General features: G+C 41.1%; 1 protein-coding gene across 1 annotated transcript in view; it reads left to right on the forward strand.

Annotated features, from left to right (window-relative positions):
• LOC128744139 (elongation factor 1-alpha 2) overlaps window positions 1-24,393 on the forward strand; it is a 42,284-nt gene extending 17,891 nt beyond the window's left edge. Inside the window, exons 2-4 of the mRNA XM_053840941.1 lie at window positions 12,705-13,634; window positions 13,715-13,920; window positions 23,903-24,393. Of these exons, the coding sequence (XP_053696916.1) occupies window positions 12,812-13,634; window positions 13,715-13,920; window positions 23,903-24,262 (1,389 nt within the window). The 5' untranslated portion in view covers window positions 12,705-12,811 and the 3' untranslated portion in view covers window positions 24,263-24,393. The remainder of the gene's footprint in view (window positions 1-12,704; window positions 13,635-13,714; window positions 13,921-23,902) is intronic.
• The last annotated feature ends 3,587 nt before the right edge of the window (window positions 24,394-27,980 follow it).

Consider the following 27,980-nt stretch of genomic DNA (forward strand, 5'->3'; position numbering starts at 1 on the left):
GGTGTATTGCAGCCACCATCAGATCGAAACTTTTCCAAACGTTTGGTTTTTGTTTCATCAGCGGAAAAACACTGTTTTCCTTCGGCCAACATCTGAAGAGCACACAGTTTTCTGCAGATCTTCCATTTCTATTATCTGTAATATAGTGCCTAAAGCTGTATATAATTAGATATAAATTTTTGCCTCGTCCTTGAACCGCACTTTTGCCCCGTCCATGAATCGCACTTTTACCCCGCAAAGCGCTTGACGGGGTTAGATTAAATTACGGAAAAGCGAAATATATTTTGTAAATTCTTTTCACCGTATTTTCAAAACAGATATTGAGTGATGTAAAACGCTGCTACAAATTTTCAACAACAAATTATCCTCCTGTTGATATCGTATTTGCCGTATAACGAAAAATTACATCAAAACCGCCCTAAAATAACATTTGCACATAACTCAGCAACTATGCTTCGTAAGCAATCAAAGTTTACTTAGATTCAAGCTGTCAAAGTAGTCACCCATCCATGCCAATGTAGTTAATTTACTCGGAATCTGCACCGATAAATCATTGAATCGCACTTTTACCCCTCCTTACTCTATAGGGCGTAATAAACTGTTTTATAGATTTTAAGATACACGTAATTAACGCCTTTCTTTACGCTATCAGGACAATAAACAAACATTAAAAATGAAAAAAAAACAGTTTTGTTGGAAAACCATATTTAAGCATAATTTGCCACAGCTTATTTTGTTTGATTGAATCGTACGTCGCCTTGAAGTCTATAAACATATGGTGAGTCTGCAAGTTGAATTACCGGAATTTATCGAGGATTTGTCGCAAGGTGAACATTTGATCCATGTTGCGTTGAGGTGTTTCCAGATGTGCTTCCGAATGCTTCGTCATGCAAAATAGGTACTACAGATAGCCATTCCTCTGGCTGCAGTGAGGTTGATTAGCCGCAGCCCATTATTGTTTGTTATAGAATAGAAGCTTACTCTACCGGTACTCCGGTGAAGAACTTTCCCCAACACGTACAGACGGTCATTAATGGGTCTGCACCTAAAGACATCATCCTTCATCTTCTGCATCTCTCTTGCTAGGACATCCGCGCGTGACGGTTCAAATAGAGTCTTGACATTCCAAGCACCGAGGTTCCAGTAATCGTTGTTCTTTTTTGTTCGTCTAGATCCATACCGATTATTCGGTTGTGGTTCATTTCCGAAGCACAGCGTTTCATAAGTCAGCCACCCGCTCCGGTTCAGTCGCTGTTGTACGTCGCCCCTAACCTGGGATACAGCGGCGTACTCGGGAAGCCCCAGCCTACCTTCAACAACTTCAACAGATTAAATATAGATTCCAAAAAGATCAAGTCACTTCCAAAAAGTGCTTACAGGAAGCTGTTGCATTTGTTTTTCTTTCAAGTTCAAAACTATAGAACTCTATGCGAGTCGAAACTAGTCAGTTCGAAATAGAACCATTTTAACATCCTGCATAATAACTGTAAACTTTCTAACATAATAAATCCAATCGTGTAAGTCCCACAACTTATTTTACTATAATATTCAACTCAATTCAATTCGATCCGATAGATGAACGCCTTCTTTTCTAAGAATAGTAAAGATAAACAATGTGGGCACCGTCTTCAATTTGAACCCGAGTATCACATGAACGCCAAATAAGCTCTCCGATATCTGATAAAACGTAATCCGGTAAAGTCTTTGTTAGGGACAATATTCCACCATTCCATCTTTCCCCTTGATCCAGCCGTGGAATTATCACCTCGCCTCGTGTAAGACGACGACCGACGTGACGACGCGACGTGCTCGGTACCTGCATCACCTGCCCGTCACGAGAAAATCCAAATGCATTAGCAGATAACAGCAAATCCGTTCGGAAGGCTTACGAATATTTCACAAACACCCAGGTACTACATCCGTTGTTCGTCGTTAGCACCTTTGAATAGTTGCAACAGAACAAAAAACCGCGCGCCATAAATCAATCAAAACTTTCTAGCACACTAAAAAGTGAACTCACACGTCGTTTAATTATACAATTTCGAAGCTGCACTAATGATTGTCTTATCTGCATTTCTACATGTTTTTAATTGATTGAGCGGTAAACACTTAGCTGAAATACTTTCACCAGCACTTTCTTATCAATTTCACCGATGCGTGAGTTCGAGTCAAAATATGCTTCCCGCCAAGCAAGATTAGGGATTAGGGGTTCGCTGCAATAGTCACTGTATACCAGAGAGTTACCACTACTATATAGTTTGGCGGAATTAAGGAAGAGATTATATTTCAAAGATTTGAAAAATTTCTGAATACGTTTTGGAGGAAAATAATATCTACTCATATTTTTATATCCGCCAGTCTATATATTTAAAAACTTTCGGGGTTTGTCCCGCCGTTAAAGATTATGGACCGTACCAAAAATGAGCAATTTAACCTCTGGCATGGCCTGTTGGCGGTTGGTGCTTACATTATGCGCGCGCTGCTCTTATCAACTCGAACCAGCGCAAATGTTTACGTTTACGGTAGCAGACCGAAAGGTGCCTGAAGATGAGACATCAAGTGTAGACACGTAATATTTTTTTTCACACCCCCTCGAGAATTTTTCTTCTGAGTCAGGTTCAATCACTACTCAACCTGTCGGAGTTGTAATTACGAAATTAATTGATTGTTGAAGATTTTTTTCTTTGAAGCACTTGAACAGGACAAGGGCAAAAATGTTACACCTGTTGTCTGATGAATTGTTCACCTTAACATTAAAAAAATCTTTTAGAACACTTGTTCGAACAAAATGGGAAAATAAACCCAAAAAAATCCGCTATTAGTGATAACTACGAAGGAAAAAAGTGATCGTTAAACGTTCGTAGTAACTCTATGAGTATGTAACTTTACCATAGATACTTACACTGAAGTTAGCTATTGGTGCTAAGGAAAATCATCCTATCCGGGAGGAAAGTTCAAGGTCTGCATCAGGATAGCCTCTGCCGAATAGAAGCTTTTCGCTATCAGTTTTGTTTCCGGAATAGCTGTTTCGTCGCTTAGTGACCGTTGGCCAGCAACGATACTTTTTGTGTGATTTTGCTTTTCGAAGCAGAAAATGTTTTTGCGTTCTAGAGGAGAAATATTATTGTTTTGTAAGACTCAACTTTTGAAATTACAGATTCTATCGATATTTTGTTAAGCTTTCCTGCAGTCTAATTCTAATAAACGTCTTCAAACTGAATTTCCAACCAAGACACATAGATCAACTCAAAACTTAAATAGAATAAATGCACGTCAAGTCAAAGTCCGCGCAGCATTGCTCTTGCATACAGTACGCGTCTTCTACCATTTATAGAATCCGAGATTCAAAGTCCATATCGATCACAAAGAAAATCCGACAATCTGTTGCTGAACTTCTGCTGCTTTGAAACCATAATATTCATTATGGCCTTCAGACTTTTCTTAGATTGCCGGCAACTATCCGAAGTAATCCCCATAGTTTTTTCTGCCGAAACGTCTTTGATTAGTCACAGACGGACGCTTCTGAGTGCTTACTTATGTTAGAAAGTCAGCTAACTTTTGTAGGTTTCTCCGCAACTGCCAAGTTCTTGGTATGTGAAGAACGGCCATCTATCAACAGTAGCACGGGTTTGCACTTTCTTTAGCGTACACGTGTTCTACGAAATGATCAAACCAAATTTCGAACGCTTCGGTAGTCATGTACCCTGGAAAGTTTTGTTCCAGGTTGGGCTCTGAATTTGGGAGCTTCTAATGTTCGAGCTCTAGGAAATACAATGAATTGGCGGAAGGCACTTGCCGCTCGCCGACAGAGACATTGATTATCTCCCGTTGTTTTTCTGAAAAAACATTGCTTACTCGTTTTTTGTCTCGAGGGTAGCATACAGTGAAAATAGCCGTCTCCTCAATATCAAATACAATACGCTTCGGAGTGAAATTTGTCCCTTGAGATGCATCTTCCTGCGCAACGAAGAAGGCATTAACGGAAATTTGCCCTTGCAGCTGATGTTAGCTACTGTGTTACCTGATTCATAACGAACCTCTATTTCCGAAATTCTAAAATCTCTCATGCTTTTAATTTTGGATTGACCAAACTCGTGACTTTAGTCATGACCTTGAAATGCGGTCAGGCATATATTAATATTTTTTGAAACGATGATTATACAATTGATGAAGGGACGGTAAGGGAAAGTAATGAAGAAGGATTTTTTCGGGAATGAAGGGGAAAGAGTGGAAAGGAAGGGGGGGGGGGGGGGTAATAGGTAGCTACGCTTAACAAGTTGTCGTTGTGACTCCTATCTTTTGTCCAATGCTGGAAGGTGCATGGGTCGAACCAAGCTGTTTCAAGATTACAGCTTGGTTCGACCCATGCACCATCCAGCATTGGACCTAAGATAGGAGTCACAACGACAACTTGTTAAGCGTAGCTACCTATTACCACCTCCCCCTTCCTTTCCACTCTTTCCCCTCCATTCTCAAAAAATCCTTCTTCATTACTTTCCCTTACCGTCCCTTCATCAATTGTAGATTCATCGTTTCAAAAAATATTGGTAGAAAATGGTTAAAAAATAAGAATTACACTTTTGATACCTCGAAATAGTCGGCCCCTCGTTCTTCAGGGGCCTAACAGTTTCAAAAAAAGTTGAATTTTGAGCAAACTTTGTGATCTACATAATGTGATATTTCATAAATTTGCCATGAAACAACTAACAAATAGCCCGGTTTTGTAAAGAAGAAGAACAGGGCTTTCAAATTAAACAAAAAAATGTTTGCCGGCCATCTTGGATTTGGTCGTCATACTGGATTTTATCAAAAAATCGCCGTTTTCATCATGAGCCCCCTAACCGATTTTCATTTTAAGACCACCATTGGAAAGCTGAAAAACGCTACAAGAAACATTCATAAAATTAGGTGTGCAATGGCATTAACTGAATAACACAACCAGTTATTTGTAGCAAGGTTCACAATTTTCATATAATTATTGATATTTCCAAAATTTGCTATGAAACAAACTACAAACGACACGGTTTTATAAAGAGGACAGTTAGGGTTTATAAACGAAGTGAAAAAAATTGGCGGCCATCTTAGATTTGGCCGCCATGTTGGATTTTATCAAAAAGCACCGTTTTCGCCATGATCCTCCCAACCGATTTTAGTTTTAAAACCACTATCGGAAAGCTGAGAAAAAATGCTATAAGATACATTCATCAAATTACATGTGTAGCGGCAGTAAATAAACGAAACAATTAATTATCTGTATCAAGGTTAACAACTCTCATATAATGGAACATCTTGCTACAGAAAATTGTTTAGTGTACAGAAATTTAGTTAATGCCATTGCACATCTCACTTGATGAAAGTTTCTTATAGCATTTTTTCTCAGTTTTCCGATGGTGGTCTTAAAATCGGTTGGGGGGATCATGGTGAAAATGGCAATTTTTTGATAAAATCCAATATGACGACCAAATCCAAGATGGCCGGCAAAATTTTTTTTATTCCATTTGGAAGCCCTGTTCTTCTTCTTTACAGAACCGGGCCATTTGTTAGTTGTTTCATGGCAAATTTAAGTAGTATCACATGATACAGACCCCAAGGCTTGCTCAAAATTCAATTTTTTTTGAAACTGTTAGGCCCCTTAGAGAACGAGGGGTCCACTATTTCGAGGTATCAAAAGTGTAATTCTTATTTTGCAACAATTTTCAACAAATTAAGCGCAAAAGTTCCAATATTTGAAGACCTCGTGTTAATACTGGCCCCGCTTTTAGCGAGAATTACTCAAATTCGAAAGTTCCCTCCCATACGTCGTGTATTTCCGCAACATCGGCTTCAGATTACTTGATAAGTATAGTAAATATGATAAAAATTTGTCAAATCACTATTGATATAATCATGAATAGAATGCATTGTCAAGATCAAACCAGTGAAGCAATCACAGGTAAGCATGATTTTGCTCCGCAGGTCCGCGCGACGGCAAGTTTATACACTTGCGAATTCAATGACCTCGATATTAGAAATAAAGTGACAAGGCAGGAAACATCCAATAGTATGTAAAGAAATGTGTTTCGATTAAACCTAGAGCGGGATAACTGAAGTTGTTAGAGCGTCTAAGTGGAATACGAAGATTGAAATTGAAAACTTTCTGATTAAATTCGACTTCTAATTAAGGTGAAATTAGTCGTCATCGATTCTGCAAGTGTCGAAAGCAGTTTTTTTCATTGAAAAATTTTGTTCATGAAAATATATTTACTGTATTCAGGTTGACAAGAAGAATGCAGTGAGTACACTTCTATAAACAGAACCTCGCTCTTGGGTCCAAAAACTGCTTCCGAAATTGGGCTTTCCGACGAAAAGTTAATGACTGCTAGTTTTCCGTTAGTTCAAAAAATTAATGGTAGGGTAGCACGGAGCAAGATGCCCACGTTAAGCTCACTATCAATATATCCGAAGAAATCTACAGCAAAGGGCTCAAAACCCTCGCTACGTTATCTTTTACAGTCTTTTCTATAACCTGTATGCATATTGGGTGCTAAAAGTTATAACGCATATCAAATATTCACGAGCAAAAATTCATCGATTTTTGGGAATTTTTCCAACCAGCCGGGCAAGATGACCATCCTTTCCAAAAGCTATTAAACCTTCATTGTATTTCACGTATAATCTAAATAATAAATATTATGGATTCAAGCTGGACATAAACTATTTTAAACATTATTTGAATAATTTGGAGTGTATAGTTAACCATAAAAAAGTTGTTCATTGAATGTACGTATTCCTCTGTAGTCATTATTAGACAGAAATATGTTAAACAATGTATTTTTATCGAAAACAAATAAATATGCAAGTTTATTCCGTTACAAATATTTTATGCAGCGATTGTTGCTGATTTAAGGTTATGGTTATGCAATTCAGGGTAGCAATCTTGGTCTATAAAGCGGTGCGAATTTTGCCCCGCAAGTAAATGTATGTTTTAAAAGTAATTTGTGGTAAATACATTATCTGCATAATTCCGGCAATATCAACATCTGATTCATTACTAAAATCAATGCCACGATAACTCTTTCGTTAGATGAAAAATTTTTTAAATCACGATTAAAACCTTATTTTATGGCTGCGCAATCTTATAATAAATGCAGTATTTTTAATCATCGATCTATTATTTATGTTATCGAAGAGTTCAATGATTTTATTTTTGTAATTGTTTGAATTATTGTTAGATGTAGTGTTTATTTACGCGTACGGTTACTAATTATATAGCTTTATTATGGCGTATATAACGATTGGAAGGGTGGTCATCTTGCCTCGGGTGGGTATCTTGCCCCTTCCTACCCTAGAATTCAATCGGAAAAAGGTTACTTTAATTTCAATCTAAATCAAGTTAATGTCCCGAAAGTAAACAATTTTGTAAAAGTGTAAAACTACCCTTTATCTACAATTAATTTCATTATTTGAACGTTGAAGCTAAACCAAATTGACCCATTATATCGAGAATTGTACGAATTTACTTGAAGCGTGCGACGTATTTAAAACTCTACCACATTCTATTGGAGAGTTGAGTTATTTTCCTCCTTTCCTATTGAGTTATCTGTCCTCTGCAGAGATGCCATATTTTCTAAAAAAAATGTCTGCAACTACTCGAAAACCGAAAAAATCGAGCAGTTTTCCGGCTACTCGAATTTTCTGGTTTAAAAATAATCTGCGAAAATCTGCACACTTTTTTAGGAAGTCTATGAAAGTTTAAAGAGCTTCGAACAAAAATCTGCACCAAAACAATAAAAGTCAGAAAAACTGCAAATATCTGCAAATTTATAATGATCTGCAAGACCGTTCCAAAAATCTGGAATTTGCAGACAAATCTGCATGTCTGGTATCCCTGGTCCTCTGTCAATTGTCAAATCACTGGACTGAGAAAGTCTAGTCTAACTCGTTTTACTGACGAGAAGATGAAACTGTGCAGGCACTTGCCATTTGGCACTGCACGTGACGTTGCTCGTCCGCTAATGTGTTCGCCGCGATTCTCAACGTGGCTGTTCAGGGAAAGGTTCCGTTCCTATGGAATAGACTAGTCTCGTGTTTTTGTCTTGACCTTTTAATGCGGACAAGCATATAATTAATTGTTTATAACGGTAGTTTTTTACAAACAACGAAAGGGACGGTAGAAGAAAGTAGTGAAACAAAGATGTTGATAGGATCCAAACAGAATGGGACAAGGCGTGATGCTCCTTTTTCGCAGAACTAGCAACGCAATGACAATGACATTTCAGCAACTCTACTCTACTATCTATAGCTTCGATCTGGAATGATTAACACTAGCATGTTCAGTGCTCATAAACACAGTTAATCGCTGTTTTATAGTATAACTCCAAATGACTTGAGGGCCAAACAGCATTGTGCGTTAATGCACCCAGCGTTATTTTGATAGTTTTCTCAAGGATTTACCGACAAATTGACTCTGCTGATGGATGCGTTGACGGCGTCAACTTGACGCATAGCTCTATTTGGCCATATAACCCCAAGGTTGGTCTTATCCACATTACTCCTAATCGCATTACTAACGTATGAGTAAAAAAAGTTGACTAATCTCGAATGAGGCTGAAATAAAACCACAAAAGATATTTCAAACATGTTTTTCTTCAGTTCTACGTTTTTTTTTGACGTCTACGTTTACTGATGCTTCCGCATAAAATGTCCATATTGGCCAAATACTTTTTTACCGTTTGCCCGGAATGATGAAGCCATCTTGCTGTCGGAGTGCCTCTTCAGCTTCTGCTGCACTTTATGGTCGCTCAGCACCGTCGAGCAGCTGAAATCAGTCTTTCGTTCGTTGTTCTTGTTGTTGTTGTGTTTGACTTTCTCCAGAAGGGAGGTAGATTCATTGGATCGCGCCATGTCACGCAGGTCTCTCAACGCTTGCAGCTTGCCTCAGGAAACATTTTTGTACCCGTTCGATATGCAGATTCCACGACAACTGATAGGGGCACCATACCAAGCAAGCATTACCAATCAGTGAGCGTACCAACGGACAGTACAGCGCCTTCATTCAGTAAGGAGAACTGAAGTCACGTGCAATTTTAGTGATGAAACCGAGCTGCCGGGAGGCTAGAGCCCCTTGAAATTTGGCAAAGCGACCCTGGCAGGGTATTAGACTTTATAAAACGAGCCGAGCCTAACTGGGATCGTGTGCCATGTCAACCTTTGTCCATTACACCTTAATTGTGACAGGATATTTGACTAGCACCATGTTTGATTATGAGTTATACAACAATATTCCTTATCAATGGACGCAGTTGTAATATGGCTCTACACGAAAAAAATTGAACGTGAGTTTGGTGTCAAGCAGTACCCCAAGATCATTGACTTGGTCGACTCTCGTGAGTACATGCTCATTTATTCGGTACTTGGAAACAAACGCACTTGTAATGCGGTGGAAAGTCATCCCTTCACATTTTGTGATGCTGATAGCAAGCCAATTTTTCTTGCAGCAGCCAACAAACACCATAGACGATTGAATCCAAGGACCTGGATACAATCGTCTATGGAACGAACTGCTGAATATAGTTTCAAATTATCAGCATACATCAGTTTGAATCCAAATCCAAGCAGCGAGAAGCAATATCGTTCACAAATAGCAAAAACACAATCGCTCCCACGTTGCTACCTTGTGGTACACCCGAGAGGTTGGTAAACTGGGAAAAGAAGCAGAAGTCAAGCTGCACATGTAGAACTCTGTCACAGGTAGGAGCCGAGCCATTTCAGCAGCAGCAGTATTTTATGATCTATACGATCGAACATAGCCTTAACACTAAACATACCGACTGCACTCTACGAATAATTTTCGCTAGCGGACCGAAAAATGCCGTGATTGTCGACAGATTGGCGTTAATATTTTTCTCGATAAAAAGAGAAATATAAGAGCAGTAACCTTTGCATTATGTTTTGATATATTTTCTAATAAAAATAGTTAAGTGGAATAGTGTTATAACGCCGTGAAGATGAGCCAAAAGAGCGAGGGTTCAAATGACTCCTTCACTGTATGTTTAGTGTTAAAATCCGTGTAGATCATATCAATTTGTGCCTTTTGTTCCATGTTGAATATACAAGTAGACGTGAAATTCAATAGGTTTGTGCTTACCGATCGACCAGACATAAATTTATGAAGTAATTTGCGGTATCGTCACCAACGAGAATGACATTAGCTGCGGATCGTTTATGTAGGAGTGAGAGGGGAGCAAAGAGTGGAGGAGGAGATCCGGGAGTTTGAAACTTGATGCTGTTGATATTATTACTACTGCAAACAGCCTCAGCGAGGGCCTCAGCTAATGTCAAAAAATCTTTATATGTGTGCGTGGTGGAATACTTCATGTTGGTCGGTGGATATATAGTATTTTGTTCTAGGAAGAATAAAATTGCTCACTATTATTTCAAATAGCTAGCAAAGACTACTAAATCAGCAAAAACATTAGCAGATGCAACGACAACCTCCGAGTCAAATACAGATTTTTCGGTAAAAGTAGGCGCGAAAATTTTCGCGAACAGCTCACATGATTCCAAAATACTACTTCCTGCAGCGTCATCGAAAAACGCATTAAAAGGGGAGTAGCAGAATGTTTTCGTTTCTATATAACAAAATTCCAAAAACTTTTTGGATTTCTGCGGAGGTCAATTTGAACCCGCATAACATAGGATTCGAACAATGCAGTATTCAACCGTCGATATGCATCACTTGATCGTTTGAAATTCTGTTTTGCATTGCAATCTTCTAAAAACAATGTTTACGCTGCCAGAAGTTGCGTGCTCGTTTCAGCTCACGAAGGCGAAGAGTGGACCATGGAGGGGATCCGGTGGACACGAAATGCCTCACGTTCAACTGTTCAACTTTTTCGCTCCGGAGAAAGCTGGTAGTATGTACAATGTTTCGAACGTAGTTGCTGGAGTGTTTTCGCCACGGCTGCTGCAGCTGCAAATCAACTGATAACACTGTCAAATCTGTACACAACAGGGTTGCTACGATTGTCGACGCATAGGTGGATTCACCTCCAGGTGGCAGGGTAAACGCATAAAAATTTGTCCTCTCTCTGTCTCACCCACACACACATACAAACACTCATTCTATCTCTCTTTCAATCAATTTCTCACTCTTGTACTTCCACCCTATAAATTTTTTGTAAAGTTATGGTCATAGGCCACATTGTTTGTAGAAATCAGAGATTAAATCTGTGTGCCTCCGAAACCTGTTCTACGGCCATGGGGAGCATGATCACATTCAAAAAATTCACAAAATTCGAAAATTTTTAATACCCAACATGATTGCTCTTTGTTGGAATCAAAAAATTGGCCTCTTTCTTTGGACAAACCGGTTTCCAGTAGAACCTATGCTCTATCCGGCAATTCACGCACGCTATTTTTTAGTTCTTGTTCAAACCTATAAGTTTGCTAAACATCGTTTGATTCTAATGTGCTATTTAAGCTACGTGGATACACATTGTATTTGCCCTGGTTAAATTTTAAAGTTGTATACCCGAAAATCTTAAAAGCATTTATTTATCTTAGATTTTATGCTTTATGACCATTATGAATGTTCGATTCAAATGCTAATAAATCCAGGCAGTCACGGCAAGATAAAATACCTAAACTGTGCGCTAAAATCAGAACGGAAAGTTACCATTTCAACACCATTCAGCCGACAGACACAAAACGATCACGCACTCTGCTCGTGCACTCCAGACTGTGCCCGTTGCTGTGCGCGTGTGCAGGATTTGTGCGCGTTGTTCACACTGCGGCAACGTGCACAGACCAATCTCGCAGATACAAAGAAAAGCACGCAAACAGGTCAGTTACGTCGTCCAGCATGATTGCGGTTGATGAATCGGAAATTGGCAGTTTTTTGCCGGTTTGTTCCTTCTCGAAAAGCGCACAGTTTGCGGGCACTTAAAGATAAAGCTTATCGGGCCAAGTGACCTCGGAGCACCAACCGAACTGGATCAGCGTTTCCAGTCCGAATCGAATTATTGGATTGGAGGGCAATTTTATTATTTGGCAATACACATCCGTCAGCAATGCAGCCTTGAGCATAATCGTAATTCTGGTGAAATGCTGAACCAGTTGCCATAATTCAAAATATTTACTTCCAAGATTGATTGATTAATAAACTAACTATTTCCTTTGTTGTCCACCGGTTGGACTTTAAGACTATCGACCCCAATTGAAGCTCTCAAAAAAGCTTCCAGTAGGTACATCCTCTCAGTTCGACGCAAACAATTTTGAAAGCACCGCTTATCGCGGCTCATCTCTCGTTTTGTTTGTTGACGCGTGCTGCCGCTCGGCTTACCTTTTTTCGGCGGCCACTGGCGTGCGCCGTCCGTCGTCTAGAACTAAGAAAATTCGTTCCACGCACAATCAGTTCGGTGGAAGACTTTGGCTGAAGCGGTTTAGCCTTAGCACTTTCGATCCGCGCTGGCTTTCGGAAGTATTTGCCTCTTATTTCGAAGTTTACTGTTGTAAGAATTTTTGTTGTTAATTATGAAGATTTTTCACATTGCCCTTATGCTGTACTTTTGCTGGGTTCTGATGGTACATTCCAAGCAGATTACTGCCAAGTTCAAGCACATAAAATGCGAAGAAGAGGAAAAGGTGAATCCTGTGGCTTGTTTGCGGAGGTTTTTTTAACTGCAATTTTTACACAAAAAATACTTTTGTTTTTTCTTCCACAGATTTTCGGGAAACCTAGCGAGTGATTTTGTGGAATAGCACCAAGCCGAACCGGATCTCAATTAGTGTCGTTTGTGTTGAGTAAGCAGCAGCGGAAGCAGGTAGCAGAATGGGCAAGGAAAAGACTCATATTAACATCGTCGTCATCGGACACGTCGATTCCGGCAAGTCCACCACGACCGGTCATCTGATTTACAAGTGCGGCGGTATCGACAAGCGTACCATCGAGAAGTTCGAGAAGGAAGCTCAGGAAATGGGTAAAGGCTCGTTCAAGTACGCTTGGGTTTTGGACAAGCTGAAGGCCGAACGTGAGCGTGGTATTACCATTGATATCGCCCTGTGGAAGTTCGAAACTGCTAAATACTACGTCACCATCATTGACGCCCCCGGACATCGTGATTTCATCAAGAACATGATTACCGGAACATCGCAAGCTGATTGCGCCGTGCTGATCGTTGCCGCCGGTACCGGTGAGTTTGAGGCCGGTATTTCCAAGAACGGACAAACCCGTGAGCACGCTCTGCTTGCTTTCACCTTGGGTGTCAAGCAGTTGATTGTCGGTGTCAACAAGATGGACTCCACCGAGCCACCGTACCACGAGGCTCGTTACGAGGAAATCAAGAAGGAAGTTTCGTCGTACATCAAGAAGATCGGTTACAACCCGGCTTCCGTAGCTTTCGTTCCGATTTCCGGATGGCACGGTGATAACATGCTGGAACCATCGGACAAGATGCCATGGTTCAAGGGATGGGCCGTTGAACGCAAGGAAGGCAAGGCTGAGGGTAAGACCCTGATCGAGGCCCTGGACAACATTCTGCCACCGTCGCGTCCTACCGACAAACCACTGCGTCTGCCTCTGCAGGATGTGTACAAAATTGGCGGTATCGGCACAGTCCCGGTCGGTCGTGTTGAAACCGGTATCTTGAAGCCAGGTAATTTCCCCCGAAAACTGAATACAAAATTAACAACGATTCTAACGAGATCTCATTGACATACACACACACACAAACAGGTATGGTGGTCGTTTTCGCTCCGGTTAACATCACCACTGAGGTCAAGTCGGTTGAAATGCACCACGAGGCACTGTCGGAGGCTCTGCCCGGCGACAACGTCGGCTTCAACGTCAAGAACGTCTCCGTCAAGGAGTTGCGCCGCGGCTATGTCGCTGGCGATTCCAAGGCCAGCCCCCCGAAGGGTGCTGCTGATTTCACCGCTCAGGTAAGTCCCGTTCTTGTTTTTAGAAAATAGGTAAAAAGTATCAAGTAAAAATGAAGTGTAATTCCTTATTATTGTTGTTGACCGTGGTTCAATGGAGACGCACTGTTTCTAGTAGGAGAACGAAGTGTCGTCGTACGGTTGTTAGTTTCATTAAAATCACAGAAATATGTTTTTTGTGGTGTTTACTGTTTTCGATTTGTTTTGACTTCAAAAATATGCTTTGTGATGTGTGCAAACATCCAAGCAAGTCATTACTGTACTGTATGGAGTCAACAAAGTGGTGCACGTTCACAGTTTACACGACATTAAATTTGACTGCTCGAATTATCTGAAATGAAAGTTTTCTATAAGTGTAACAATGATCGTGCGCTATCGCATGCAGTGCAGTTTTTATTGGATTGAACAAGATGATGTTATTATTTTTTTCGTTCAAACTGACTTTTGCTCTGACTCGTAACATACGGACAGCGAGAATCTGTCCAGATTGCTTCACAAATAACCTACCGCAATCAATTGTGTCATACTGTACATGGTTATTGTTTTACAACGCCGGTGCTATTTTTATGCTTTCCCACTTCGGCGGTAGAATGGTTCAAAGGGAAAACTGCCTTGAGCCTAGTATCTTAATGAGATCTACCGGCTCGTGTGTTTTCTAGTATCACATTCTACATTTATTGTAGAGAACACATCAAAACATGAATTTAAGGACGTTTCTAGAACCATTCACTGATAACAATTCGCACTGACCCTTGGACTCTTTGAATGGCAACGGTTTTAAAAATTAAAATTTAACCAGAACCGGATAATTCTAGGTATAAGAAGTTGGCAAGTAAAAATGTAATCGCACAGATTATTCGATTTTTTTTTCTTCTTTTTCTGTAACTTTGTGATTCACCCTAACCGTTAGAAGTTGATTGGAAATTCGCAGCTGGCAGCGGATAGGGTAAGCTCTCCAGTAATGAACATGAAACCCTTGGTTTATCTTGCAAATCATTCTGGATTTAACATGCAAGTAACTGTTTTTTGAGTAATTTTAATAATACAGAAAATTGTTGCCAGTCCCGATATTATATTAATTTGCCGGAGAAAGCCTAAATTCCGGTAAACGTACCCTAAACGCGGTGGCAAAAGAAAATGAAAATAAAAGTCAGTTGCGTCAAACTTCTTATTCTGACTGACTGCTGAAAATAAACTTGTTGACATGTGAAATTTTCCTTCGCGCTGCACAGTACGAGCAATTTTCAGATGCATTAAAACTGACGGAGTTCCACACAGCCAGCAGGGAAGTTTTAGTTGGCTTTAGGAATTTTCTCCGAACCTCGCATTTATTCTGGAGATCGTAGCTTTATCCATAGCAGCACCACTGCACTTGCTATGCAGAGCGCATTGCACGAGTGTTCATATTAAGAAACTTAACTCTTATTAACTTTTAACTTTTCGAAAAAAAAGAAAATTTATCGAAATTGCTTTAAATTGAGGTAATTACATCGAGGTATTAGTACTGTACTAATATTTGTTTAGCAGGAGTACGACAAAAAAGGGAAATATTTGGATTTCTATTTCACAAATTTCGATAGTTCCTAATATGATTTCTGTACTGCGTTAGAATTTCAAAATTTTATACTACTGTGAAGTTAAAAAGATTATTATTCATAACCAAGTAGCTGGAATCTTTGCTCTATTTGCATTACCCTTTTTTTACACGATTAAGACTGTAAAAACTGTTCAGAAAACACTACAAAATGGCGATGAAAAGATGACTAAAATACGAAGAAAAGCCATGGAAAAGACGGCGAATCGACAGCGTAAAGACGACGAAGATGCGAAGAAAAGATGACGAAAAAGTGATGAAAAGATGCCCATTATACTGAAAAATTGACATAGAGACGACAAAAATACGTCGGAAATAATATAAAAATGACGGAAAGATGCCAAAAAAAAAAGAAAAGAAAATACAAAGCGTCAAAAAGACAACCAAACATGCAAAACAGACGAATATACGACAGAAATGTAACGATGTAAAAAAGAAGAAATGTCAAAATGACAGCAAAACGACGCCAAAATGGCAACAAAAAAGCCGCCAAAAATGTCAAAAGACGACAAAAAGACTGTAAATAGATGCAATAGAGGCGAACAAACGATAAAAAGACGGTAAAACAGCAACCAGAAATACCGAAAAAGGCTACAAATGACAATTAAAAAACGCCAGGAAAAGCCACCAAAACGTCACAAAAAATAACGGCAAATCTCTGAAAAGAGGCAAAAAACGATATAGATCCCAGAAAGGCAGATGTAAAAAGGAACAAAAAGCGGCTAGCAAAGCAAAACCTTGGGCTTACACGTCTTTTAAAGACTTGACCCTTCTTTATCGATAAACTGTTAGACTACAGGACAATTAGAAGGTGGCTACCTTATATGGCATAAAGACATTTGGCATAAATCCATTTGGCATTACGGTCATTTGGCATAATGATCATTTGGCATAATGATTATTTGGCATAACGACTTTTTGGTATAATTGATAATCTAGCCAGATTTCGTTGTTTAGTGCTTCGATCGCCTCACAAAGAAAGAGTGATCCGTCCTTACTCGCTATCGCTCGTTCGGACCCAACTGAAGGAAAGAACTAGAGATCAGTAAACCTAGGAAAACAAATAAACCTAGACAGATGTGATTTCTGCAGGGGGGCTGCCCCCCGCAGTGGCCGGCGCTTCCGACGGCGGGTCACCAGCGAACACTCGCCGTTGCCTACGGCCTGCTCGCCCTGAATCATCTAGGAAAACGAACATTAGGTCATAAAATAAGTTTGAGGAATTATGCCAAATGGCGTTATGCCAAATGGGACTGCTGGGCTCAATAACTGGAACTACGAATCTGTGTCAAGAAGTGCAATTCTAGGCTGTGACTGTCAATTTTGAGATTAAGCCTGGGTCTGGAACTGAGACTTTGTCAAAAGAAAATTGAAGGTTTTATTAAATTCTTATGATGGTTTTTATGACCAAAATTAGGTGGGCTGGGATCAATACGCTGAGAATGGGCCTCTGGGACTGTGACAGGAACTTTGACCTAGGCCTGGGATTGGGATTCTGGGGCTGAGATTTGCGGACTGCGACTGGAACGGGGATCCTGGGGTAGAAATTCCCTTCACTGAGCTGGTGCTCTGGAACTTAAACTAAGATGCTGGGACTCTAGGTTGAGACTGAGATCTCGGGACTGGGAATGAGACTCTAAAATTGAACCTCACAGCTGGGGCTGAGACTCTGGAACTAGAACTGGAACTCTGGGACAAAAATACTCGGGCTAGGATTAAGACTGGGACTGAGACTCTGGGAGTAGGGCTAGCAATCAGGTACAAATTTTCGGGCTAAAACTGGGACTGGAATTCTAGAACTGAGACTTTGTGCTGGAACTGATACTCTAGGCTTGGACAGAGATTCTTGGGCTAGGACTGAAGTTCTGGAAGATACTGGGACTACGACTAGAACTGGGGTCGGCAGTCTAGAATTGTATCTCAGAGCTAGGACCGGGACTCTGGAACTCTAGAACTGGAACTCTAGAATTAGAACTCTACGACAAGGATTCTCGTGCTAGGACCGGGACAGAGACTCTGGGAATAGGACTGGGAATCTGGAACAAATTATCTACCTAAAACTGGGACTGGGACTCTAAGACTGACCCTTAAGCTAAAACTGAGACTCCGAGCTGGTACTGGTACTCTAGGCTCGGACAAGGATTCTTGGGCTAGGACAGGAACTGTGGGATGCTCGTACTAGGAGTGGGATTCTGGTCTAGAACTGGAACAAGGATTCTCGTACTAGGACTAGAATTAGCACTCTGGACTATGAGTGGGACTTTGGGATAGAGATATATGAGCTAGAATAGGACCCGGAGTCTAGAATTGTATCTCAGAACTGGGACTGCGACTCTGCAATTATAATTGAAACTATGGGACAAGGATTCTCGGGCTAGGGCTGAGACTGGGACAGAGACTCTGGGAATAGGACTGGGATGGGAATCTGGAACAAACTCTCGAGCTAGAAGTGAGACTGAGACTATAAAATAGAGACGCTGAGTTGGTACTGGTACTCTGGGCTGAAGCTGGAAATCTGTGACTGGGACTCTAAGCTTAAAGTGGGAATCTGGGGCTGGGAGTTTCCTACTAGGGTTTGAACTCAGGTACTGAGTGCGTGCGACTCTAGGACAGAGATTCCCGTGCTAGAACTGGGACTGGGACTCTAGAATTGAATTTCAACTATAGAACCAAGACTTTGGTACAAGGATTCTAGAGCTATAATTGGGATCGAGACTGAAATTCTAGGAATCTGAAACAGAGCTTCTCGGACAAGAACTAAAACTCTACTGGTAGATCAAATAGATCAAAAGAATAGTCGGAGTGGTCCTAATCTTCCGACAAACTGGAACTGGAACTGTAAAACTAGGACTGGGACTCTGAAACAAAATTTCTGGCTTGAACTGAGACTGGGACTGTAGGACTGAGGCTGGAACTGAGACTCTGAGCTGGGATTGGTACTCTGAACTGGGACAAGAATTTTTGGGGCCAAGAATGGAACTGTGAAACAGGGATGCTCGAACTAGGAGTAGGATTCTGGGCAAGAGTTGGGACATGAACTCTCGAACTAGGACTAGGACTTTGGGACTATGAGTGGGACTCTGGGACAGAGATTTATGTGCTAGTACTGGAACCGGGAGTCTAGAATTGAATCTCAGAGCTGGCACTGAGACTCTGAGACTAAAACTGGAACTGGAACAGGGATTTTCGGGCTATAACTGAGAGTCCCAGTCTCGGACTTTGAGCTGGAAGTGAGACTCTGAGCTGAGACTGGTACTATGGGCTGAGACAGGGATTCTGAGTTAGAGCTGGGACAGAGATTCTTGAACTAAGACTAGGGATAGGACTCTGGGACTATGAGTGGGACTCTATAAGAGAGTTTCCCAGGCTAGAACTGGAACTGTAGGTCTGAATTTTTGTATATCAGAGCTGGGACCGGGACTCTGGAACTAATCTGAATGTCGAAAACGTGATGACAACCTGGCGAAAAGGCCATTGGAAAAGGACGGAAGATGATAAAAAAGCGATCAATAAAAAACGCCATAAAAGATGATAAAAAATGACAACAAATGGCTAAAAAAAGACAACGAAACTATTTAAAGATGGCGAAAATACGATGAAAAGACGTTAAAACAGTGAAAAAATAACAAAAAAAAAACACAAAAAGTGACAAACAGAGAGCTGTGAAAAAGACAACGAAAAGGCGTCGAAAAGACAACAATAACATGACAAAAAGAAGCCGAAACAGCGACAAAACGACAATGAAAACTTAGACTCGGCAAAAAAACGATTGAAAGTGTCAAAAAGGCGTCGAAACCAAAATGACGATTGAAACGGAAAAATCCGACGCAAAAAGCGACAAAAAATGGCAAAAGCTGACGTCAAAAAAAGACGAACAAAGGACGAAAATACGTCGAAATAATGACAAAAAAACCCTGAAAAGCCGATCGAATAAGACTACAAAAAGATATCAAAAAGACGGAGAAAAGGTATCGAAAAGGCAGCTGAAATAAGCTGACGAAAAGGCGACGAAGGTGCCTCGAAAAGATGATGGAAAAATGACAAAAAGTGATGACGAGCAGGCGAAAACACGATGAAAGACAACAAAAATACAATCAAACGAGGCTGAAAAAAACGTCAGTGCAACAACAAAAAATGCCAAAAGAGACAATAAAAAACCACGAAATGTCTATAAATAAATGCAAATAATCTGGGAATCTGGGACAGAGATTCGCGAGCTGGTACTGGGACTCTATTTAGAATTGACTGATAGAATCTCAGAGATGGCACCGAGACTCTTGGACAAGGATTCTGTAGCTAGGCCTGGGGTTGGGACTGAGATTCTGGCAATCTGAAACAGAGCTTCTCGGACAAGAACTAAAACTCTACTGGTAGATTAAATAGATCAAAATAATGATCGGAGTGGTCCTAATGTTCCGACAAACTGGAACTCTAAAACTGGGACTGGGACTCTGAAATAAATTTTCTGGCTTGAACTGGAACTGGGACTGTAGGAGTGAGACTTTGAGCTGGAACTGAAACTCTGAGCTGGGGCAGTAATTCATGGGCTAGGACTGGAACTGTGGAACAGAGTTGCTCGGACTAGGAGCGGGATTCTGAGTTAGTACTGGGACAGGGATTTTCGAACTAGGTCTAGGACTCTGGGACTACGAGTCTATGAGAGAGATTCCCGGGCTTGAGCTGGAATCGAGACTCCGAGACTCCGAAACTATGACTGGAACTCTGGGACTAGGATTTTCGGACTAGGACTGGGGCTGGGATAGAGACTCTGGCAGCAGCACTGAAAACCTGGGACAAATTCTCGAGCTAGAACTGAGACTCTAAAACAGAGACGCTGAGCTGCAACTGGGAATCTAGTATGGGAACTTCGGTACTATGAGTCTATGAGGACTCTAGAATTGAATCTCAGAGGTGGGACCGAGACTCTTGGACTAGGATTCTGTAGCTAGAAATGGGATTGGGACTGAGATTCTGGGAATCTGAAACAGAGCTTCTCGGACAAAAACAGGAACCCTACCACAATAGATCAAAATAATGGTCGTAGTGGTCCTAATCTTTGGACAAACTGAAATATTGTCTTAGTCTTAAAGACTAAGACTAGACATCTGGGATAAAGACTTTCGGATCAGGACTAAGGCGTCGGGACTATTTATGGGACTTTGAAACAAAGATTCGCCGGCTAAAACTGAGACTGAAACTGTAGGATTAAATCTCAGATTTGGGGCTGGGATACTGGGATTGGAATTCGAACTCTGGGACAAGGATTTTCGGGCTAGGACTGGGACTGGGACTCGGGAGCAGGACTAGGATTGGAACTCTAGAACAGGGTTGCTCGAAAAAAGGGCTGGAACTCTGAGACTAGGACTAGGACTCTAGAACTATGAGTGGAACTCTGGCACAGAGATTCGCAGACTAGAACTGGGACTTTGGGCTATGATACTCCCGGCTGGAAATCTTGGATTGGGACTCTGGAATACGAATTCTTGGACTAGCAATCGAACTCTGGAACAGGGATGCTCAAACAAGGACTAGAACTCTGGGATTGAGCTAGAACTAAGAATCTGGGACAGGGACTCTTGGACTAGGACTTGGACTGGGATTGAGGGATTCTCGGACAAGAATTCGGACTTTGGAATAAATTCTCAAGCTAGAACTGAGACTCCGAGCTGGTACTCAGGGCTGAAACTGGGACTGAAACTGGGATGCTCGGAAAAGGACTGAAATCTGGAACAAATTACCAGGATAGAACTGAGTATCAGGTATCAGCATCTTTGGCTCTAGCAGCACGTTCCTCACAGTGATGTGGAAGATTGTGCCCCTAGAACTGGGACTGGGCCTCTAAGACTAAGACTCTGAGCTGGCCCTGGTGCCAGGTAGCCAATAAGCATTACCAATGCCATTCAAATGCAAGACAATAAACATTTAAGTCAACTTAAACGCTGCTCAAAAACTACTATGGCACAATATACGACTACTTTACTGCTAACCCTCTAATAGTGCTGACAATGCTTATTTGCGGCTGATTATTACCGACAAAAGGAGTTTAGATAAAATTTTGGATGCCGATTTAATGCAGTTAGGCAGTCAAAAGGCTAATAAACAGCAACATGCAGTACAGAAGGCCGGATATGCTAATAAGCGGCTGATTTACTGCTTATATTAATGCTTATTGGTTACCTGGGGGACTAAGACTCTGGAACTAGAACAGAAACTCTAGAACAGGGACACTAAGCCTATGACTTGGACTGGAACACTGGAATTCTGGAATGGTACTGAAACACTAAGCCAATGAAAACGGCAAAATCAAACAGAGGACGAAAATAGGTCGAAATAATGGCAAGAAGACCCTGAAAAACCGACAGAAATATGGAAAAAATAAGACAACAAAGAGATGTCAAAAGACGAAAAAAAGGTATCGAAAAGGCAGCTGAAATAAACTGACGAAAAAGAGGCGAAAAGACGATAGAAAAATAACAAAAAAGTGCTGACGAGCGAACGAAAAGACGATGAAAGACGGCAAAAATACAATCAAAAGAGGCCAAAAACACGTCAGCAGCAAAAAATGCAAAACAAAAAGATAGTTAAAAACGACAAAGAACTCTACCACAATTGATGATAATAATGGTCGTAGTGGTCCCAATGTTTCGACAACCTGAAACTTTGAAATTTTAGGACTAACTTGGACTTGGACGACGGGCCTGTTTGTAGGACTTTGGAACAAAGATTTGCCGGTTAAAACTGGGACAGAAACTCTAGGATTAAATCACAGATTTAGGGATGGGATATTGGGACTGGAACTGTAACTCTAAGACAAGGATTCTTGGGTTTGGACTGGGACTGGAATTCAGGTGTAGATATTTCCAGACTAGGATTGGAACTTTGGAACAAGGTTTGTGCGAAAATAGACTGGAACTCTGGGGCTAGGACTATGAGTCTAGGACTATGAGTGGGACTCGGGGACAGAGATTCGCAGACTAGAACTGGGACTTGCTTTGATACTCTGGGCTGGAAATCTTGGATTGGGACTCTGACATAGGAACTCTTGCGCTAGCAATCGAACTCTGGAATAGGGATGCTCGGACAAGGACTGGAACACTAGGACAAAGATTTTAGGACTAGGACTTGGACTGAAACTCTGGGAATAGAACTGCGAATCTGAAACAGGGATTTTCGGACAATAACTAGAACTTTGGAGCTAGAAGTGATACTTTGGGCTGGGACTGGCACTCTGGAAAAGGGATTCTTCGGCCAGGAAACTCTGGAACAGGGTTGCTCGAGAAAAGACTGGAACTCTGAGACTAGGACTGAGCCTCTGGGATAGGGATTCTCTGACTAGAACTCGGACCTTAGGACTATGAGTGAGACTCTGGGACAGACATTCCGGGGCTACAGCTGGGAGAATTATCCTAGAATTAAATCCAAGAACAGAACTTATAACTCTGGGACTAGAACTGGTACTCTGGAATAAGGATTCTCGGGCTAGAGCGGGAACTGAGACTCTGAGAATAGGACTGGGAATCTGGAACGGATTCCCAGGCTAGACCTGGGATTGTAACTCTAAGACTGAGACTCTAAGCTGGGATTGGGACTCTGGAACTAAAACTCAGTCTGCGACTGAGACTGTGGGACTGAGACGCTGAGTTGGGACTGGTAATCTGGGCTGAAACTGGAACTCTAGTACAGACGGTCTTAAACTAGGAGTGGAACTCTGAAGCAGTGATGCTCGGACAACGACTGGAACCGTGGGACTAGGACTGGGACTCTGGGCTAAAACTGGGAATCTGGAACAGAGATATTCTATCCATGCCTTGGACTCCGGGACTATCAGTTGGATTCTGGAATTCTGGAATCAGCAGGATTCCTGGGCTAGAACTGGGATTCTAGAATTAAATCTCAGAGTTGAGAGCGGGACTCCGGAACAAGGATTTCCGGGCAAGGACAGAGATTGGGACTGAGATTGTGATAATCTGGAATAGGAATTCTCGGACAAGCACTGAAACTCTGAAGGAGGACTGGGGCTCCGGCCCAAACTCTCGAAATAGAGCTGGGAATCTGAAACTGGGATTGTACTGAGATTCTGTGGCTGGAACTTACACTTTGGGATTGAGATTGGAATTCTAACCTGGGATTGGGATTTTGGGAAGGGACTGAGACTGGGGGGCTGCTTATTTCCCAGATTTTATCTATGTATCAGAAAAGTAAGCTTGAACGGAAGTTGACATAAACTTCTTAACTCTGAATTTTTGAAGTAAAGTAAAAAATCAGTTTTCCGGGAAAAATAAAAGTGAAAAACAAGTGTAACAATCTCACGTTTTGCATGCATTTCAACGTCTTCCTGCCTCAAGCAATACTAACTGCTTCTGTTTTTTTTTTCTTTTCACCGTTTTCCAGGTCATTGTCCTGAATCACCCGGGCCAGATTGCCAACGGGTACACCCCGGTGCTGGATTGCCACACCGCTCACATCGCGTGCAAGTTCGCCGAAATCAAGGAGAAGTGCGACCGTCGTTCCGGCAAGGTCACCGAGGAGAATCCCAAATCGATCAAGTCCGGCGATGCGGCCATCGTCAATCTGGTGCCAAGCAAGCCGCTGTGCGTCGAAAGTTTCCAGGAGTTCCCACCGCTGGGACGTTTCGCCGTGCGCGATATGCGTCAAACCGTCGCCGTCGGTGTCATTAAATCGGTCAACTTTAAAGAGGCTACCGGTGGTAAAGTAACCAAAGCCGCCGAGAAGGCCCAAAAGAAGAAATAACTAGAGACACTGGAACACCCGAGTACCGTAGCGGCAGCGAAGAGCACTGCTAGCAGCAACAACAGCAACACTACTATAACTACTATTAAACCAAACCAATTCTCAACATTATTATTATTGAATAATGATGATCGTACGCGGATTTTGATTGAGTGCGCAATCCAATCGGTTGCCTTCAGTGGAAATCATCCATTATTATTAAATAATAATTTAAGAAATAATATTAATCATAAACTACAATTTAATAATAATCGTAATAATTTAAAGAAAAACACAGAGAGAAAAATTCAGGCCGGTTGGTGCATAGAGGATTTTATTGGTAACTTTGCTTACAAAACCACAGCAACAGCAAAAACAACAGCAACGCGATCATCACCGTCATCGTCATTGTCATCTTCAACAGTTTGTTTAAACCAATTGTTTGCATCGTCCTTCTTATCATCAGCCCTTTCCTTTAATTCCAACAACAGCAACAGCAGCAACAACAACAGCAGCAGCAGCAGCAGCAACACTAGCAACAATGATTACTCATCACCATCGCCATCTCTATCCGCAAAGAAGACTAATTTATTTTACCACCATAGAAAAGCATTTCGCAGGAAAGAGGAAAACCTTTTGCAGCAAGAACAGAAATTCTTCGCCTACATTACCACCATCGCCATCACTATCGAGTATGTTATCTCTGTAGCCATCAGTAATACTCTACTATCCCCACTCCTCACAACTGCTAGATTATTAGTTGGTTCTACTAATTATACGACCCTAAAATCATGATAAGATCCGTTTAGCACTCGTATGATACCAAAGATTTCGGATAATTTTGCTAGGTTTACTTGTTGATGCGTAAAAAATTAAAAAATTGATTTGAAAAGACACTCCTTTTTTGGTTCCAGTTAACCATTGACTATGAGAAAGAGAACAAAACATTAAATAAAGAACGATATATGAAAAATTGTACTCAAAATCGACTGTACTTTTTGTTGTTTCTTTCTGTCAAACAATTTGTGATATTCAAATTGCTGTGTTTTTGTCTGTAGCAAATGCGTTGCATGAAAATCTAATTTTCGAAAGCTGATAAATACACACATAAAAGACACACATACACACTCGCACGAAAAATCGAACAAAAAGCAAAAATGCTGCTATGTAGATGTGGCTGACTCCGTGTAGGTGGCGCAAAGGCATGATCTTTCTCCGTATTTATCCCTCAATCTCTCTACACGCACATTGTAGTATTGCCCTTCAAACAAACACAGAAATGGAACAAAAGGAAAGCCCCCACAAACATGGGCTTTCCTGCCAGCAGAGGACCAGTTTTCCATCCCGAACAGTAGTAAGCAGAAATTCTTTCGAACGTGGTATGCTAACAACCACTGGATTGAATACTAATGGCAAAGGTCAACACACATAGAAGAGCAAAACAAACACAGTACACACACTACACACAGATACAATTTCACCGTAATAAACAAAAATTAAAGAACAGAAGAGAAAATAACAATATATTGATGTAGCAAGATGCAAACATAAACGGAGAACAGTACTGACATTGAAATGAGAAAAATTGCCAATAAAAATCAAGATGAGGCTTGAAGCATTTCTGTGTTGCATGTAACTATTCGTTTCTTTTCCGAACTCTTGAAACCAATGCCCACCTTATACGTCCAGCTTTAACCGCGATTTAACTAATGGCAATGGGTTCACCATGAAGCTGCGTGAGTTCGTGGTTCAACATCCCCCCTCCACAAACTAAGTTCTCCTGTACTCCGAAGAAGATGGTTCTTAGGGTTAGCATCTCGAAAATTGTATGGGGCTTTGTTCGAATATAGTTGCTTGTGAAGCCCATAGTAAGCACAACTTCCGCCAATAATATGCTTCCGAATCTCACGGCTGGGGCCATTGTCTGCCGTCACCAGTGAGTAGACCAATTCGCCAACCACATATCTCGAAATCACCGCTACCAGATAATACTGAATACGATTCCAGGAAACTCGGAATGTATCCGCGTGAGATGTTCATTCCACAGACGGTTGATGAATGCCACTGAAGTCACCCAAAAGAATGTGACTCGGTGTCAGGGCTTCCCATGTAATGGCTTATCCTCCACTGTAAACGCAAGGACTACCAAAACGACGGCACATACATATCAGAAGTGTTTTTCTCTTTCGAGTCAAAAACTTCAGAGAGAACTAAAGTTCTTTCCCACATTGGTTCAAAAACATAAGAATGTCTTTTAGTTTCAACTGTCTAACAGTATGATCCTCTATATAGGGTTGTCCAAAGACCCGTAAACGCAATTGCATTTTTGTAGGACAGACACATATCAAATGATATGAAGTTCCATAATTGGACTCACAAAGATCACAAGAGTAATATTCTGCACGTTGAATAGCAGCCATATGATAATTGTGTTTACAATGACCAGTCAATGCTCTAACAAGAATCTTCATATTTTGCTTAGAAAATTTTAATAAATTCTTTGAAAACGCTAGATTAGGCTCTGCCAAAAATACTTTAGTTTGACGACATGTTTCAGAATTTCGCCAATAGGAGGCATGTTCAATTGAAGCCCAGCAGCGAATCTTTTGCTTTATCCAACAGCAGAAAATGGGCAAAGCTGGTTCCGGACCAATGAAGTCGATTTCTGCTCCGGCTCTTGCTAATTCGTCAGCCAATTCATTTCCAGATATACCAGAATGACCAGGAACCCATTAAAGGTAAACAGCATTTAAGATGCTCAAAACTTCTAGTTGAGTCCGACATTTAACTACAGTTTTTGATTTAGAATTTGTCGCATTTAGTGCTTTGATAGCAGCCTGGCTGTCAGAACAAAAATAAATTCTTTTGCCAGACAGGTTTTGTTGTAGTGCCGATTGTACTCCGCACATAATCGCAAAGATTTCAGCTTGAAATACCGTGCAGAACCTGCCAAGTGGGTACGATTCTTCCAATCGCAATTTATGGCAGTAGACTCCAGCACCTGCTCTACCGTCCAACAGTGATCCATCTGTATAACAAACAATATGTTGTTCCAGTTCTCTTTCTAAGTAACCAGACTGCCATTCACTCCGGGCAGGAATCTTGGTATAAAAAGTTTTATACGGAAAACTGTAATTTAGTCCAAAATCACTGGGAGCAACAACATATTTGTCCCAGGCCACACGCGGGTATGACTCGTGTTACGAGATAATAAATTACTATTCCAGTGTGCAGTTACCTGCAAACGGTAGGCACATAACAGTGCTTCTTGTTTCAGAAAAAACATGAAGAGGTTTGATGCTCAAAAGTACTTCGAGAGCGGTAGTTGGAGTTGTAGTGAAAGCACCAGTCATTACCATAAGTAACATTCTCTGAAGGTGATTTAGCTTTGACTGTATGCTAGCAACTTCTCCTTTCTGCCACCATACTAGGCAGCCGTACGCCAAAGTAGGTCGAACAACGCTTGTGTATATCCAATATATGTACCTGGGTTTTAGACCCTAAGTTTTCCCAAATGCTCGTCTGCACTGTCCAAATACCATGCATGCTTTTTTGATTCTGGAATCGATGTGAGCAGACCAGTTCAACTTTGAATCAAGAATGACCCCAACGTACTTAACTTGGTCTGTAATGACGATTTCAGAGTCAAAAAATTGCAGAGGACGGATACCAATTATTATTTTTTTATTTGTAAAAAGTATCATCGAGGTCTTGCCCGGATTAACTAAGAGTCGGATTT

The sequence above is a fragment of the Sabethes cyaneus genome, chromosome 3 (assembly GCF_943734655.1).
Source record: "Sabethes cyaneus chromosome 3, idSabCyanKW18_F2, whole genome shotgun sequence".
NCBI lineage: Eukaryota > Metazoa > Arthropoda > Insecta > Diptera > Culicidae > Sabethes > Sabethes cyaneus.